Source organism: Heterodontus francisci, chromosome 1, assembly GCF_036365525.1.
Source record: "Heterodontus francisci isolate sHetFra1 chromosome 1, sHetFra1.hap1, whole genome shotgun sequence".
NCBI classification, from domain to species: domain Eukaryota; kingdom Metazoa; phylum Chordata; class Chondrichthyes; order Heterodontiformes; family Heterodontidae; genus Heterodontus; species Heterodontus francisci.
In genome coordinates this window covers 209,371,740-209,386,839 of record NC_090371.1, presented here as the reverse complement: position 1 = coordinate 209,386,839, position 15,100 = coordinate 209,371,740, and the positions used below count along the sequence as shown (strand labels likewise).

General features: G+C 41.6%; 1 protein-coding gene across 1 annotated transcript in view; it reads left to right on the top strand.

Annotated features, from left to right (window-relative positions):
* The window catches only part of dclk2a (doublecortin-like kinase 2a), a 476,915-nt gene that overhangs the window by 367,993 nt on the left and 93,822 nt on the right, over positions 1-15,100 (top strand). The window contains exons 7-8 of the mRNA XM_068041163.1: positions 334-406; positions 6,439-6,547. Of these exons, the coding sequence (XP_067897264.1) occupies positions 334-406; positions 6,439-6,547 (182 nt within the window). The remainder of the gene's footprint in view (positions 1-333; positions 407-6,438; positions 6,548-15,100) is intronic.

Here is a 15,100-nt window from a genome sequence, read left to right as displayed (position 1 = left end):
GCAAGTGTTTTGAAGATGATGCCAGGAGGTTTTATTATAGAACAACATTTTGGTAATTTGTCCCCATTTGTTGCCATTTTTCTAACAAAATTGTTCTAACCATGCCCAAATGGATCTGAGTTGATATTTAATTTGAATTTAATTTAATCCCTATAGTAATCCAGGAAAGATTGGAGATAATTAGAGGGCTAAATGGCCTTTTCCTGCCTGAAATATGTTGCCATATTACTTTGTGACTCTAAGACTTACTTCCTGCAGTCAATAGATTTTTTAAGGTGTTATTGTTGAGATCTCAGTAACCATCTAATGCTATAAATTATTATTATCTTATAGATTATTCACCAGCTAGGTGTATCCACCAATGTGAATGGAGTACCTCAACAAGCCAATGGCATCAGCCCTGAAAGTAAGTGGACATGCTTTGGAACAGTCTGCCAGTTGACTGACTTTCCCACACAATGAACTTCTAAAGGTGCAGTTGAGATATAGGACCATAGGAATAGGAGTAGGCCATTTAGCCCCTCAAGCCTGTATGACATTCAATGAGATCATGGCTGATCTGTGACCTAACTCCATATACCTCCTTTTGCCCCATATCCTTTAATACCTTTGGTTAACAAAAATCTATAAATCTCAGACTTAGAATTAACAATTGACTTAGCACCAAATGCAGTTTGCAGAAGAGAGTTCTAAACTTCTGCAACCCTTTATGTGTAGAAGTGTTTCCTAACTCCACTCTTGAAAGGTCTGGCTCTAATTTTTAGACTATGACCCCTAGTTCTAGACACCCCAGCCGATAGAAATAATTTCTCTCTATCTACCCTATCAGTTCCTGTTAAAATCTTGAAAACTTTTAATCATCCCTCAGCTTTCTAAATTTCAGGGAATTCAACCCTAGTTTGTGAAATCTCATCTTGTAACAACACTTAGAGTCCAGTTATTATTCTTGTATATGTCCTTCCTAAGGTATGATGTCCAGAACTGCTCCCATACTCCAGGTGTGGTCTAACCAGGACTTTGTACAGCTGTAGCATAACTTCTACCCTCGTGTATTCTAGTCCTCCTGATATAAAGGCCAGTGTCTATTAGCCTTCTTGATTATTTTCTCATCCAGGACATTTTAATGATCTAGATAACTGGACCACCAAGTCTCTTTGGACCTCCATTGTCTCTAGCTTTTCAACATTTAGAAAATACTCTGTTCTATTGTTTTTAGGTCCAAAATAAATGACCTCACATTTGCTGACATTGAAATCCATTAGTCACAGTTTTTCCATTCACTGAATCTATTAATATCTCTTTATAATTTTATGCTTCCATCTACACTGCTTACAATGCAGCCTATCTTTGTGTCGTTGGCAAATTGAATATATGGCTTTCTATGCCATCATCTAATTGTTCATAAATACAGTGAATAGTTGAGGCTCCAATACATGTCCTCCAGGACATCACTAGTCACATCCTGCCAATTAGAATACCTGCCCATTATCCCTACTCTCTGTCTCCTGCCAATCAGCCCATTTCCTAAACAAGTCAATAACTTGCTTTCAGTTCCATTTGGCAGTGTCATATGAGGGATTTTATCGGTTGCTTTCTGGAAGCCCATATAAATAACATCCAGAGACATTCTCCTGCCCACTACTTTAGTGCCTCTTCAAAAAACTTCGATCAGGTTCAACAGGCATGACCTACCCTTTTTCAATCCATACTGGCTCTCTCTGAACAGCTGAAAAATTTCAAAGTGTTCAGTCACTCTATACTTCATTATAGACTCCAGTAATTTCCCAATAACAGATGTAAGGCTAGTTTGGTCTATAATTCCCTGGTTTCTCTCTCTCACCGTTCTTAAATAGCAGAGTGACATACGTAATTTTATAATCTAATGGATAGGTCCCCAAATCAAGAGAACTTTGGAAGATTATAGTTAGGGCATCTTCAATGTTCTCACCTACTTCTTTGAAATCTCTGGGATGGAAACCATCTGGTCCTGGTAACTTGCCGCTCTTTAGTGACATTAATTTCTTCATTTGTTATTTTGCTTATGTTAATTTTAATGAGTCCCCATCTTTGTTTCAATATTAGTTTCCTTGGGATATCTAATGTAAAGACTGGTGCAAAGTAATTATCCAACGTGTGAACCATTTCCTTATGTTAATTGACAACATCACCATTAGTTTTCAAGGGACCCAATTGCTCCTAATCATCCTCTTCTTAATGAAATGGTAAAAATGTTTGTGTTGATTTTGATATCCTTGCGAGTTTCTTTTCATCCTCCCTTTTTGTATCGCTTATCTGTTTTATCATCTTTTTTGTTCTTTGTATCTCTCCTAGTTGCCAGGATCTGCCCTAATTTTTGCATTTGTTTTTCTTTTTAGCTTTATGTTGTCCCTTACCTCTTGAGTCATCCATGGCTGGTTTGTTTTTGGCAAGTAGAGCTCTTGCCCCTTAGGGATATAAACAGGTTCTATATCACAAGAAATTATTTTATGAACACAACCTGCTGATCTTCTGTTATTTTACCCTTTCACAGATTTGCCCAGTTTACTGTGGACTGTCTCTGCCTCATCGTATGGAAGTCAGCCTTACCTAAATCTAGAATCTGAGAAGCTGTTTCATGTTTCTCCCTTTCAAACACTACTTTGAACTCCATCATATTATGATCTCTATTAGATAAATGTTCATGTAGCATTTGGCTGTAGCTAAATCTGGCTTATTACTTACTACTAAATCTAATATGGCCTGCTCCTTTTTTGATTCTAGGACATATTGTTGCAGAAAACTATCCCTCTTACACTCAAGAAATTCACTACCTTTTTGACATGAGCTAGTCTGCTTATCCCAATCTTTGTGAAAGTTAAAATCGCCATGCTTGCCTAATCTCTGCATTTATACAATCTACCACTTTACAGGTGCTACCTGGGGCCTATACACACACCTGCCATGGTCTTAAATTCTTTTCTATTTCTTAATTCTACCCATAAAGTCTCCACTGCCTGCTTACCTCTCGTTATAACCTCTCTTATTGAAAGCTACTCCTCCCCCTCTATAATTTTCCCTATCTTCCCTGTAGGTTGCTTTGGCGAATCAGAGGGAACTTTAATTATGCATTTAGTCTTTTCTATACCTGACCAGGGAATACATAAAATTGATATTGGGCGCCAAATGTGTAACAAATATCCCAATCTCAATAAGTGAAAAGATACAAATGGTAAATAATTATGCTATTAAAAATGTTCTTATGGACTGGCTAATGGCTTTGAAGTGCTAAGTTTCTTTGTCTTTATGAACAGCTGAATTTTATTTCCCTCAGGCTTCAGAATTTTTTCTAGTAAATGGGAAACAAAATTTAGACAAAACTTCTGTTCCTTAGTGATGTGAAAAATTCTTGGACTGGAATGCTCTGCCTATCAACAGCTCTTATATATCATTCCCAGTTTTTAAGACTCATTTGTTAACTTTTTTTGACCATAATCATGTGGATGATAAGAATGCAATGACATTACAAAATATCTTCTCAAGCTCCCTATTTAGTTTGTTCAATTTTGGATAGGATACTGATGTTTCAGTGGGCTTTCTGGAAGTTTCTAAAATAAAAATCTGAAACCAAACGTTCCGTTTTTGAAATGGAAGTCATTTTTTTCCACTTTCTGCTGTGTCTCATTTGTGCAGGCAAGAGTTAGGAATGTATTTTCATCAGCAGAAAAACAAAATCATAAATCAAGCCATGATTCTGTCCATATCCAGTTCTTATTGGGCAAGCCTAGCTTGTGTGGTAAAGTGCCTTGATGTATAGAAACAGAAATACAATGTATTACCAGTGGGTACTATTTCTTCCCAGAGGAGTATCCCTTGCCCCATTTAAGTCCTTATTAGGGATGTCAAAACTTTAGAAAATATTTCACTGTATTAATATTTTTCTAGAACTCATCATTTGTTTCCTTCGAGATTAGTTGCAATATTTCAAGTATGTACAAATTCATAAGGCCATTTTCAGGAATTCATCCCTCTTATTTGGAAATGATGCTTATAGACATGGCGTTTTGATGCTTCAGGAGTGTTATGCATTTTCTTCAAAGGGGCAAGTGCAATGAAATTACTATTTCTAAAACTCTTGCAGAGCTGTAGCTCACGGGCTGATTTTACAAAATCCCACTTCTGCCATGGAGCCTTGCACACCTGGATTGCATTTGGGAATTCAAGTGTGCCCAAGTTTACAGTTTTGATGAGGAAAGCTGCTTGCTGGGAACACTTTATTTTAATGTGTTAGCTTTGCTTGTCATCAGCATTAGGTACTAGGAGGACAAGGCAAATTCTAGTCAAAAGCTTTTCTTAAAATACCTTAATATGATTTACTTTATAAAGACCTCATGATAGCAGGGGATAACTTTCTACTGCGGTGGAGCAGAAATCTGCTGGCATCAGATTGCCCAACGGTTGTACACCCAGCACAATTTTCAGTTCCATTGAAGGCAATGGAGGCTTAGACAATGAGCACAGGTTGAGAGAACATAAGTGTAAAATTCACACATCTCAAATATTGTTCAAGATTAGGGGGGGAAAGATTCTCATAGATTAGTGAACACATGGAACTGAGTTTCAGAGAAGGTAGTTGATTCTAGCATTAGTTATAATCTTTCAAAGCTTTCTTGATTTGGAAATTGTGCTGTTAGACTGGACAATTGCTAATGTCACGCCATTATTTAAGAAGGGTAGGAGAGCAAAATGAGGTAACTACAGGCCTGTCAGTTTAATGTCAATTGTGGGAAAGCTACCAAAATCTGTCATTTAAGGACAAAATGACTGAGCACAAGCAAATATGAGCTGATTGTAGAAGGCCAACAGGGCTTTGTTAAAGGTAAATCATGTAAGACTAATCTGGTTGAACTTTTGGAGGAGATCACTGATAAGGTAGACAAAGGAACGTCTATGGATGTTCTCTACATGGAATTCCAGAATGCATTCAGTCAGGTTCTACACAACAGCTTATTGGAAAAAATGAGAGTGCCTGGACTTGGAGGTAGTCTTTTGAATTAGCCTGCAGATTGCGTGGGAGGTAGGAGACAGAGAGTGTGCATAAAGAGTATGCATTCAGATTGGCAGGGTGCGACAAGCTGAGCTCCCCAGGGATCTGTTCTGGGGGCTTAACTTTTCAGCATATTTATCAATGACTTGGATGAAGGAATTAAGTGTCGTATATCCAGGTTTGCAGATGACACTAAATTAGAGTCATAGAGTTATACAGCACAGAATCAGGCCCTTCGGCCCACCATGTCTGCAGTCCGAGGAGGGATAGTAAATAGTTCAGATGGGAGCAGGAAGTTGCAAAAGGATAGACACTGATTAAGGGAGTGAGTTTAATGTGAGGTCATCCACTTTGGATCTCAGAAAGATAAATCAGAGTATTTTCTAAATGGTGAGATACTAGAAACTAGAGGAACAAAGAGATTTGGAAGTCCAAGTACACAAATCATTTAAAGTTGGTGGACAGGTACAAAACACCACTAAAAAGCTAACGAAATGTTTGCCTTTGTCTCAAGTGGGCTGGCTTACCGAGGGGAGGAAATAATGCTTCAATAAAGCCTTGGTCAGCCCCCATCTAAAGTAATGCATTCAATTTTGGGCATGACAGCTCAGGAAAGAGGGGATGTAACACAGATTCCTCACACTGATGCTGGGACTTAGAGGGTTAAATTATGAGGGCAGGTTGCATAAACATGGCTTAAATGTAGAAGATTGAGGGATGACCTGATCAAAATGTTTTAAATTTTAAAATGATTTGCTGTGGTAGGTACAGAGAAACTATTTTGTCTGATGGGGGATTCAAGAACGAGGGGTCATAATCTTAAAATTACAGCTGGGCTGTTTCGGAGTGAAATCAGAAAGCACTTTTCCACACAAAGGGCGGTAAAAATCTGGAATTCTCTCTCCAGAAAACTGTGAATGCTGAAATAATTGGAGCTTTCAAGACTGAGATTGATAGATTTTTGTTAAATAAGGGTATCAAGGGATATGGAGCTAAGGTGGTAAATGGAGATGAAGCACAGATCAGCCATGATCTAATTGAATGGCAGAGCAGGTTCTAGGGGCTGAATGGACTATTCCTATTGCTATCTCAATTGGTCAAAAGAAGGTAGTTCAATATCTGTTGAGAAATGAGATTATAGAAAAAAGTTAAAAACTCCATCAGAGGATTAACAAGTGGGTCCCATGCTACAAGATAGCATGAAACAATCATTATTCATTTTTGACGGTTAAACTATCAGCTTATCAAGCTAACATTAATTACTTCTGTAGGAAAAGATAGGCCCACAACCAATGTGCTTTGTCGGTGGATCCCTGATAATGAAAAGTTATTCCTCAGTTAAGTGGTGTGGAGGATACTTCTGGAGCAATTAGGCCTGAGAATAGTGACCTAGATTCTCTTCAATCTTTCCACAGGTGTGAATGGAAATAGATCCTTTTCAGCTTCAACTATTCTTGATAAATATAAAGTTGGGAAGGTGATCGGAGATGGGAATTTTGCAGTTGTTAAAGAATGTGTGGAACGGTAAGTCAGAATAATGTCACCAATGGAAATCTTTACAGTCCAGCAAGGAACGCCTCTGATGTAATTCAGTCCACAAGCAAATTTTCACTTAAGACTCATCACTGAAGTTTTCTTTGTATCTAAAGTTATAAATAAAACTCTTGCCGACAGCATGTACACATGAAGGACTGGATTTTGTATTCCGGGCGTGGAACTTGGCAACCGTCCCCCACGGACCCACGCCACCACGATTACATGGCAGGAGGCCATTTTACATATTCATCAGAGTGCAGAGTGCAGAGTTACCTTCCCCCCACCCATCAGAGTGCAGAGTTACCCTTCCCCCCACCCATCAGAGTGCAGAGTGCAGAGTTACCCATCCCCCCACCCATCAGAGTGCAAAGTTACCCTTCTCCCCCACCCATCAGAGTGCAGAGTTACCCCTTCCCCCCACCCATCACAGTGCAGAGTTACCCCTTCCCCCCACCCATCACAGTGCAGAGTTACCCCCTTCCCCCCACCCATCAGAGTGCAGAGTTACCCCTTCCCCCCACCCATCAGAGTGCAGAGTGCAGAGTGCAGAGTTACCCATCCCCCCACCCATCAGAGTGCAAAGTTACCCTTCTCCCCCACCCATCAGAGTGCAGAGTTACCCCTTCCCCCCACCCATCACAGTGCAGAGTTACCCCTTCCCCCCACCCATCACAGTGCAGAGTTACCCCCTTCCCCACCCATCACAGTGCAGAGTTACCCCCTTCCCCACCCATCAGAGTGCAGAGTTACCCCTTCCCCCCACCCATCACAGTGCAGAGTTACCCCTTCCCCCCACCCATCACAGTGCAGAGTTACCCCCTTCCCCACCCCCACCCATTAGAGTGCAGAGTTACCCCCTTCCCTACCTTGGTGGCACCAGCTTTCCCTGGATGGGAAAGTGAAGGCGCGTGAAGAAACTGAAAGTAAGGTCGCTGCTATTTATATTTTAATTCATGCAAATATGTTATTTAAATATGCTAAGTCGGGTCCCGTTGGAGAGCAGCGGAGGGGCTGCCATGGAGCTTCCCTGCAGCCGTGAAGATCAAGTACGACAATCTTGGTGTCGGGTTCCATGGTGGCTACTTCCGCTCTGATTTTCCAGTAATGTGCCCCACCCTCCCCACCCCACCTATGGAACCCAAAGTCGGGCTGGGAATAAAATCCAGCCCTAAATGTGTAAGGTTGGCACAGTGTCAGCTGTGGTTCAGTACATGGTAGCATACTTGCCTCCAAGTCAGAAGGCTGTGGGTTTAAAACCCACTCCAGAGACATGTGCACAAAGTACAGCTTAACACATTGTTGTAGTACTGAGGGTGTGCTGCATTGTCAGAGGTGCTGTCTTTCAGATGAAACACTAAGCCAAGGAACTGGCTGCCCACCCAAGTAGAGGCAGAAGAACTCACGGTACTATTTCAAAGTAGAACAATGCTTCTCCCAAGGATCCTAGCCAATATTTATCCCTTGACTAACATCACTGAAGCAGATTAGCTAGTCACTATTTGGAATCTTGCTGTGCACAATTTGGCTGCCATGTTTCCTACTTACAAAGGTGACCACACTTCAAAAGTTGACTGTAAAGCACTTTAGGACACACAGCGATTGTGAAAGACGCTCTATAACTGCAAGTTACTTTTGTGAAATTGTCACATGTTTTTGATCAGCCCCAGTAATAAGCATAATGCTTCACTTCAATAAAGATCTGGATAAGATCTCGCAGAGTTGCATTCAATTCAAATTTTGCAATTTTGACCCAGCAGTTTGCTTAGCTTATTTTTAAAAAATGGTCCTAGCTGCTAATTTATTTTCATACACAGCTGAGCATCCAGCCATTTGAGTAACATCTATAGCGTAAAACATGTAAAAATAAAATAGCTTGTACTGAAATCATTAAATCTATTCTTAAAGATAGTCATTACATGTTGAAAGTCCCTGCCTGGAGATTTCCAGCTTCTTTGAACAAAAATTATGTGCATGACAGCATGAGAGTTTGCATGAAAGGAGGTGCAAGAGAGTTAGGGTTAGGGTCTGTGTTTTTTCATCCTGCTCCGATGGAACTACAGTGCCCCATGTGCACAATGCCAATCCATGACATGATAAGCAAGTTGTAAAAAAATCCTTCCACCTAGCAGATATTTCGACCTATTAATTAATTCTGTATGAGAGAGAAAGGCACCTGAGGATTCCTAGTCTTCACTTAGCTCCTGTCGAACTGCAATATTCACAGTGCCCTAGAACAGTGCATGTCATGTGACAAGCAGACCAAAAAAATTACAAATTAAGGTGAGGTACAAGAGGTAGGGAGGTGGGGTGGGGTGGTGGTTGATGGAATCAAAACTAGGGTAAATTTTACAAATTATTATTCCCGATGCAGAGTTTGTTGAAAATCATGCAGGGCGTGCCAGCTTCCTTGCCCAAGGCCTCCCATTATCTGTTTCAGTGGCACAAAACTCCATGTAAGGATCACACATTCATAAAATTTACCTGTATCATTATATTATATGTATAACTGAGATTAAGAAGATTTGGGAGGGGTGGGGGAATGAACAGAAGCTTTGCAAAATGTTTGGTAAATAGTATTGCAAATATATGTGTAAGGCTGCTTTCTTTCACTAGCAACACAGGATGAAAAATTGGGCTCAGTAGCCCCTGGTTTTTGGGTGCTATGAGTACCCTTAGGGTTCCAAAATGGCGTCCACTGTTTACATCCACTACTGCCACAAAGCACATCAGATGCTATCTTGGTAAGGGGGTTAGTGCACGTGCACTTAACATCCACTGAAAGTATGCAGAGCAAGCAGATCATGATGTCAATAAGTGTGCAATACAGACTTAAGCCAGTGCTGCCATTCTGGAGCTCTGTGCTCCAGCCTTCACCCTCTCTTAACCCCGCACAGCTGAACATGTGTTAAGTAGCATTAAGGATGAGAGAGGGAGCATTAGTATATGGATACCCACATCTTCAATGGATTCAACCTCGCTGGTAGCCACGGCCTCAGCAATAGCTATTCCCATAATGCTCAGCTCTGTCTCCCCCATGCAGGCATGCGTCTCCCCATCCAGTTAATTCTTGCTGCTTCTGGTTGGGTGCCACCTTCTCCTGAACGTGACAAGGAAGTGCATCAGTTAGTGTTGTACAATATGTTTGAGTGATGTGGCTGTCATAGTTGAATAGTTGGTAGTGTGTGAAAGCTGTGAGATGTGGGTGTGAGGTTTGCAACACTGTGAGAGGTGAAACATATGAATGTTAGGTATGAGTCTTGATGGATAGAGATTGTTGATAGGTGAGTGATGTGGTAAATTGAGCAATGGCTGAGGGTAGTGGTACAGTTAGTAGAATTTGGAATTTGAAAATACATTTACTTACCTTTACTACTTGTGTACAGTCATTGAACTTCTTGCGGCACTGCATCTAGGTTGAGGACTAAACTCCTGGCATTGACCTCTGCGGCTATCTGCTCCCACTGCCTTTTGGATGGTTGTCTGGAGAGCCTTCTGCCCTCCTGTGGATATAGGAGATCTCTCCTTTCCATCTCTTCCACCAAGACCTCAAGTGCAGTGTTGGAAAACATTGGTGCACACCCTCTCCCATGATTAGTCAGTGTTCCTTGTTGCATAGCATGATTCCAGTGATGTCAGCACCTTCAGCAGCCACAATGTGCCTTCCCTTTAAGAGGTGCAGGCTAGCTTTAAGTTGTGCTAGCAAGTAACAATATTGGGCTCCCTGCTGCAGTGTGCAGCCAATGAACAGTACGGTTAGTACTGACTGCATGCAGAAATCATAATGATGAGCAGGCAGCATGAAAATGGTGTGTGCCTGCATTACATGTAACAGGTGGGGACTAATCACACATCGTGCCCATTGGCGGGGGCTATCCAATTTAACAGCGCTGTTTTTAATATTCAATATTTTGTGTCATTCATTGCTTCAGTAAATTTGCTGCAGTATAATGATGGGGAAAGTGCTGTTTTGTTAATGTTGTCAGGCGACTGTGATAAACGACAGAAACAGCGCTGTAGGTTGCAGCCTACCCATGAGTAAATGCCTTGGGAAACCTATTTGTTTTTATTCAAGCTATTTCTTTCCTTCATATTTAATGTATGTGAAGGTTTTTTGCACAGGCAGTTACAATGCTACATAAAATACATGAACATTAAATTAAAATCAGGTTTGACCAGGTACAGGTCATGTCTGCGATGAAGAACTGTACTGCACACATTAGTGAATGCAAGGCGTTAATGGAGAACTGGATGTGGGACAAATATTTTCTCAGTTACAGGAAACTGCGGGACATTACATGAAACTCCAAACTTCAAGAAATCCCTGTTTAACACACTGGATATTCCTGCAGTTTCTCTTTCCAAGCACCAGTACATTTTCATCATTTCACCCTAAACAGGAAGAAAACATTTAAAAATGAATATTGTCCATGGTGATGGTCGCCTGCGTAACAATAACTGACTTTCATGATGGAGTGCTGATAGTTTCCATTCATGTAGGTCATGGAATTGTGTGAGGGAGCATGTATCATAAATTCTTACAGCATACAAGGAGGCCAATCAGCCATCATGCCTCTTCCAGCTGTGGATCAGCTATTCAATTCGTCCCATTCTTTCCACAGATCCCTGCAAGGGCTCATGTGGGTGCAAATTATAGTCAGGAAGACTGTCACTGTGTACCGTTGTTCAGCCTCTTGCCACAGAGAAGAAAATGAACTGTTTGGCTGAAGAAAATGATATACCTGTGTCTTGCTTCCCACATCCATCCACTCCTGATTGTCTGATGCTCATAATGCCCACAGCAATAGCTTGAAATGACTTCATAGTAGCTGTGACTTTTACCTCCGACGGTAGTGCTGTACCTTTGGTGGACTTTGGCTGCAGCTTTGCTTGCTGCATGTGGGATAATTCTGTCACAGCTTCCCTGGTTAATCAAAGCCTGCATAGACTTTGCTTCTTGGTCAAGGAAGTGCAAAAAATGCAGCATCACAGCAGTCACCACAAAGGCTCTTCAGTGACCATAATGGCAATAGGGGAAAAAAATTAAAAGAGAGTAAATCTTCAGTAATGGGGCACGACAGTGTAGCAATTGAATTTACTCTCTGCTGAGCTCGGGTGCTTAGCAACTCTGAACATCCAGTTTATCTGGGCTTAGAAATGAAAGAGTGCTAAATGGCAGGCAAGGAAGATAAGGATAGTGAATTGCATAATTAGACACTAATTTGCTGAATCTTTCCTGGAAATTTTTAACACCATCCCTGCCCGGAAGTCAGCCAGATTGCTTGACTTCCAATCGGGCAGGGAACACTCCAGAACAGGACACATCTGCAGGTAGGAAACCCACAGCTGCTAATGGGAGTGTGGGTGGGGATCCAATTCCTGACACAGGAGAAGAGGTTCAATTCCTCATCCTGGGGTTCAATTCTGGGTGGGGTTGGAGGGGTTCCTTTGGATGGGGGGATGCGGTGCCAGGGAAGCAGGTCAGTTTGGGGGGTGTCGAGGGTGAAGCACTCCTGCTCTTTCTGGCCCACGAGCAGGTGACGCTGACCTCGTCTCCCTTGAGCAGCTGGGTTAAATCTAAAAAGCAGATTAAATGTGAGCCTCATTATAACATTTAAATGGCCAGCCCAATCCACCCCCTGGGAGCCCCCATCCCATCTCCATCAAACCCAGAACTGGGCAGGTTGGGGTAAGGTTTTAAATGTTTTAAATGTTAGCATCTCACCAGACCCCAATCTGTCATGATTTTATGTGTCGACTTGAGTATTAGAGAATAAATATATGGTACTTGGAAGGGAAACTGAAAGTAGCTTTGTGCTTTGGGTTAAACACCTGACCTTGGGGTTGTTGTAAGGTTAAATAGCTTTGTAGGCACAGTGAGAGCAGTAAGCAAGAACTCTACAGAAGACTTTAATAAAACACTTATTAAATCTTTGTTAAAACTACAGCTGTGATTTCAAGTGTGATTCATTTTAGCCTGAGATGTGACACAATCCACCCATTTTGGGGGTTTAAATTAACCCCAGTGAGTCCAAAAATCCTCAAGTCTTTCTGGTGCTTTCCCACAAGGCCAGCAAAGATGTAGACAAAGGCACAGAACTTAGATCAGGCCACTGCATTACATTTTTCAGATTTGAGGCTGAACTGATATCCTTCCCAAACATTCCCCATTAGCAGAGAGAGGCCTGTGGCTGGGGGTGGGAATTCCCAGGTAGGAAATTAGTACATGCTTAGTCTGGTTTGCATTAGGCAGCCTGTTTGCCAAGAAAAAGAAGGAATCCTGGCCTCCTGGCTTGCATATTTAGAGCTCACCGGGGGTGGGGGGGGGTGGTGGCCTGGCATGGTTCTTAACCTGGATTCCTGAAGACTTAAGTCTGTCATTCAGCCTGATTGACCTCTTTTACAAGGCCCTTTCAAAATGTCATTTCAGCTTTGGGTTGCAGCAAACCTAATAAGGGCCACCCACCCCTGCTTCTCCTGCCTTCCCTTCCCCCTGTCTAGTGGATGCCCATTGTGTCACAGTGCCTGCCAGGAATATTTACCAAAGGAATCTTCCTCTTACCCCAAATATTCCCGGAGGGTGTGCAGGGCAGGTTCCCAACTGGCACAACCTGATTAGATTAGATTAGAGATACAGCACTGAAACAGGCCCTTCGGCCCACCGAGTCTGTGCCGAACATCAACCACCCATTTATACTAATCCTACACTAATCCCATATTCCTACCAAACATCCCCACCTGTCCCTATATTTCCCTACCACCTACCTAAACTAGTGACAATTTATAATGGCCAATTTACCTATCAACCTGCAAGACTCACACTGATGGATTGCTGGTCCTCCGTGTTACCAACATCACTTACTGTACATTTAAACAATATCAACAAATACAAGGATGTTAAAGTTCCTCACAACATAACCAGAATATCACACCATTAATGATCCATTGCTGAGTCAAATGTTCCCCTCATCCAAAAGAATGTTCATGTTACACACACTCATGGTGGAATTACCAATACACATCATTGCTGTGAAAAACGTATGTGTTGTCTAATAAAATTACCTATGTATGCAGGGGCTGCTGGCAGCTTGGTTTTATATTTAGCAAATGAGCTAGAAAAACCAATTAAAAAGCAAAAATGTAGCTGTAATTTTTGTTCTTTCCAGGAAAGAGATTTGGTTCTGCAGACATTCTAAAAGTTATTTCTTTCGTCGTTGCCCTGATTCAGCCTTGTTTACCCATCTAATAAAAAACATTGCAGAGGACTAGATATATTCTGACTTTTTTTAACTTTCATTTATGAACGTATGAAAATGATGGTTGACAAAAAACAACTGCTCAATTAAGCCTGCCCACACAGTCGTGATGCCTGAAGCATCATGACTCACATTGCTCCCACCCACTAACAGCAATGCAATCTCTTGGGACAGTCAAAAAATTAAATGAAAATTCCAAGACCAATTTAGAGAGGACAAAAATTGTGAAAAATTTCTCTCCGACTCCCTTTGGCAATCTGAACTTGTCCAGGAGACCACATTGACCATGATTCATATTACTTGGTATTCCACCCATCTTTTGTATGTTGTGATCTCCACCCTAGCCTGGTCCAGCTCTCTTTTGAAGGTATGCAGCAAATCTACACTGCATGAGCAGGCAACTTGTTCCATAGGCTTACTATCCTTGTATGTATGGTGGTGGATTGTGAGTTGAACTGACTATACTGCCCATGTTAGATCCCCAGGTATGATCTCCAACTACCATACGGAAGCCTGGGTTAAGGATTTGTCCATGGCTGCCTTCAATGCTGTGCCATAATTTGGACTGTCATGGACCGTCCCTACCATGCCTGTAACTTGTTCTCCTTGACTATAAGCATCAAGAAATCTGTGGTCATGGGACAAGATGTTGCATCTCTGCTCTGATCACACTAAATAACACTCTAGTGGAAGTGGTTAGCAAATTCTGCTACCTTGGGTCCACAGTGACAGACAATCTGTTCCTTGATGCAGAGCTTGATATACGCATAGGGAAAGCAATTACCACTCTTGGTCGTCTTGCAAAACGTGCATGGGATAACGCCAAGCTGACCCTTAGGACCAAGCTGATGGTTTATAAAGCCTGTGTTCTAAGCACCTTGCTGTATGGCTATGAAACATGGGAGAATTACAGCTACCAGGAAAAGAAGTTCAATAATTTCCATTTTCGCTATCTGTGGTGCATTATGGGTATATTCTGTGTTGCAAGGTTTTTGTTTTTGTATTAAAAATTTAGAATGCTGTGTGTTTTAAAAAACTGATAAAGTATTTTTCAGTGGACATTGACACCTGAAAATAGCTGAAATTTTTGGATGCTTTGAAAGGAAGCTGACTTTGTATACAAGGACAGGAAAGCAGACAATTTCAAGGAAACTAGCAAGGGGTTTGACCTCCTCAGAGTAACTCTTTCAATGGCAAGGGAGATGCTATGTCTGGACATGTGCCCTGTTCAGGAAGGATTGCTTTCACTTTGGACCTTTTAAAAAGCCAGTGAGTTGGACAAAGAGAT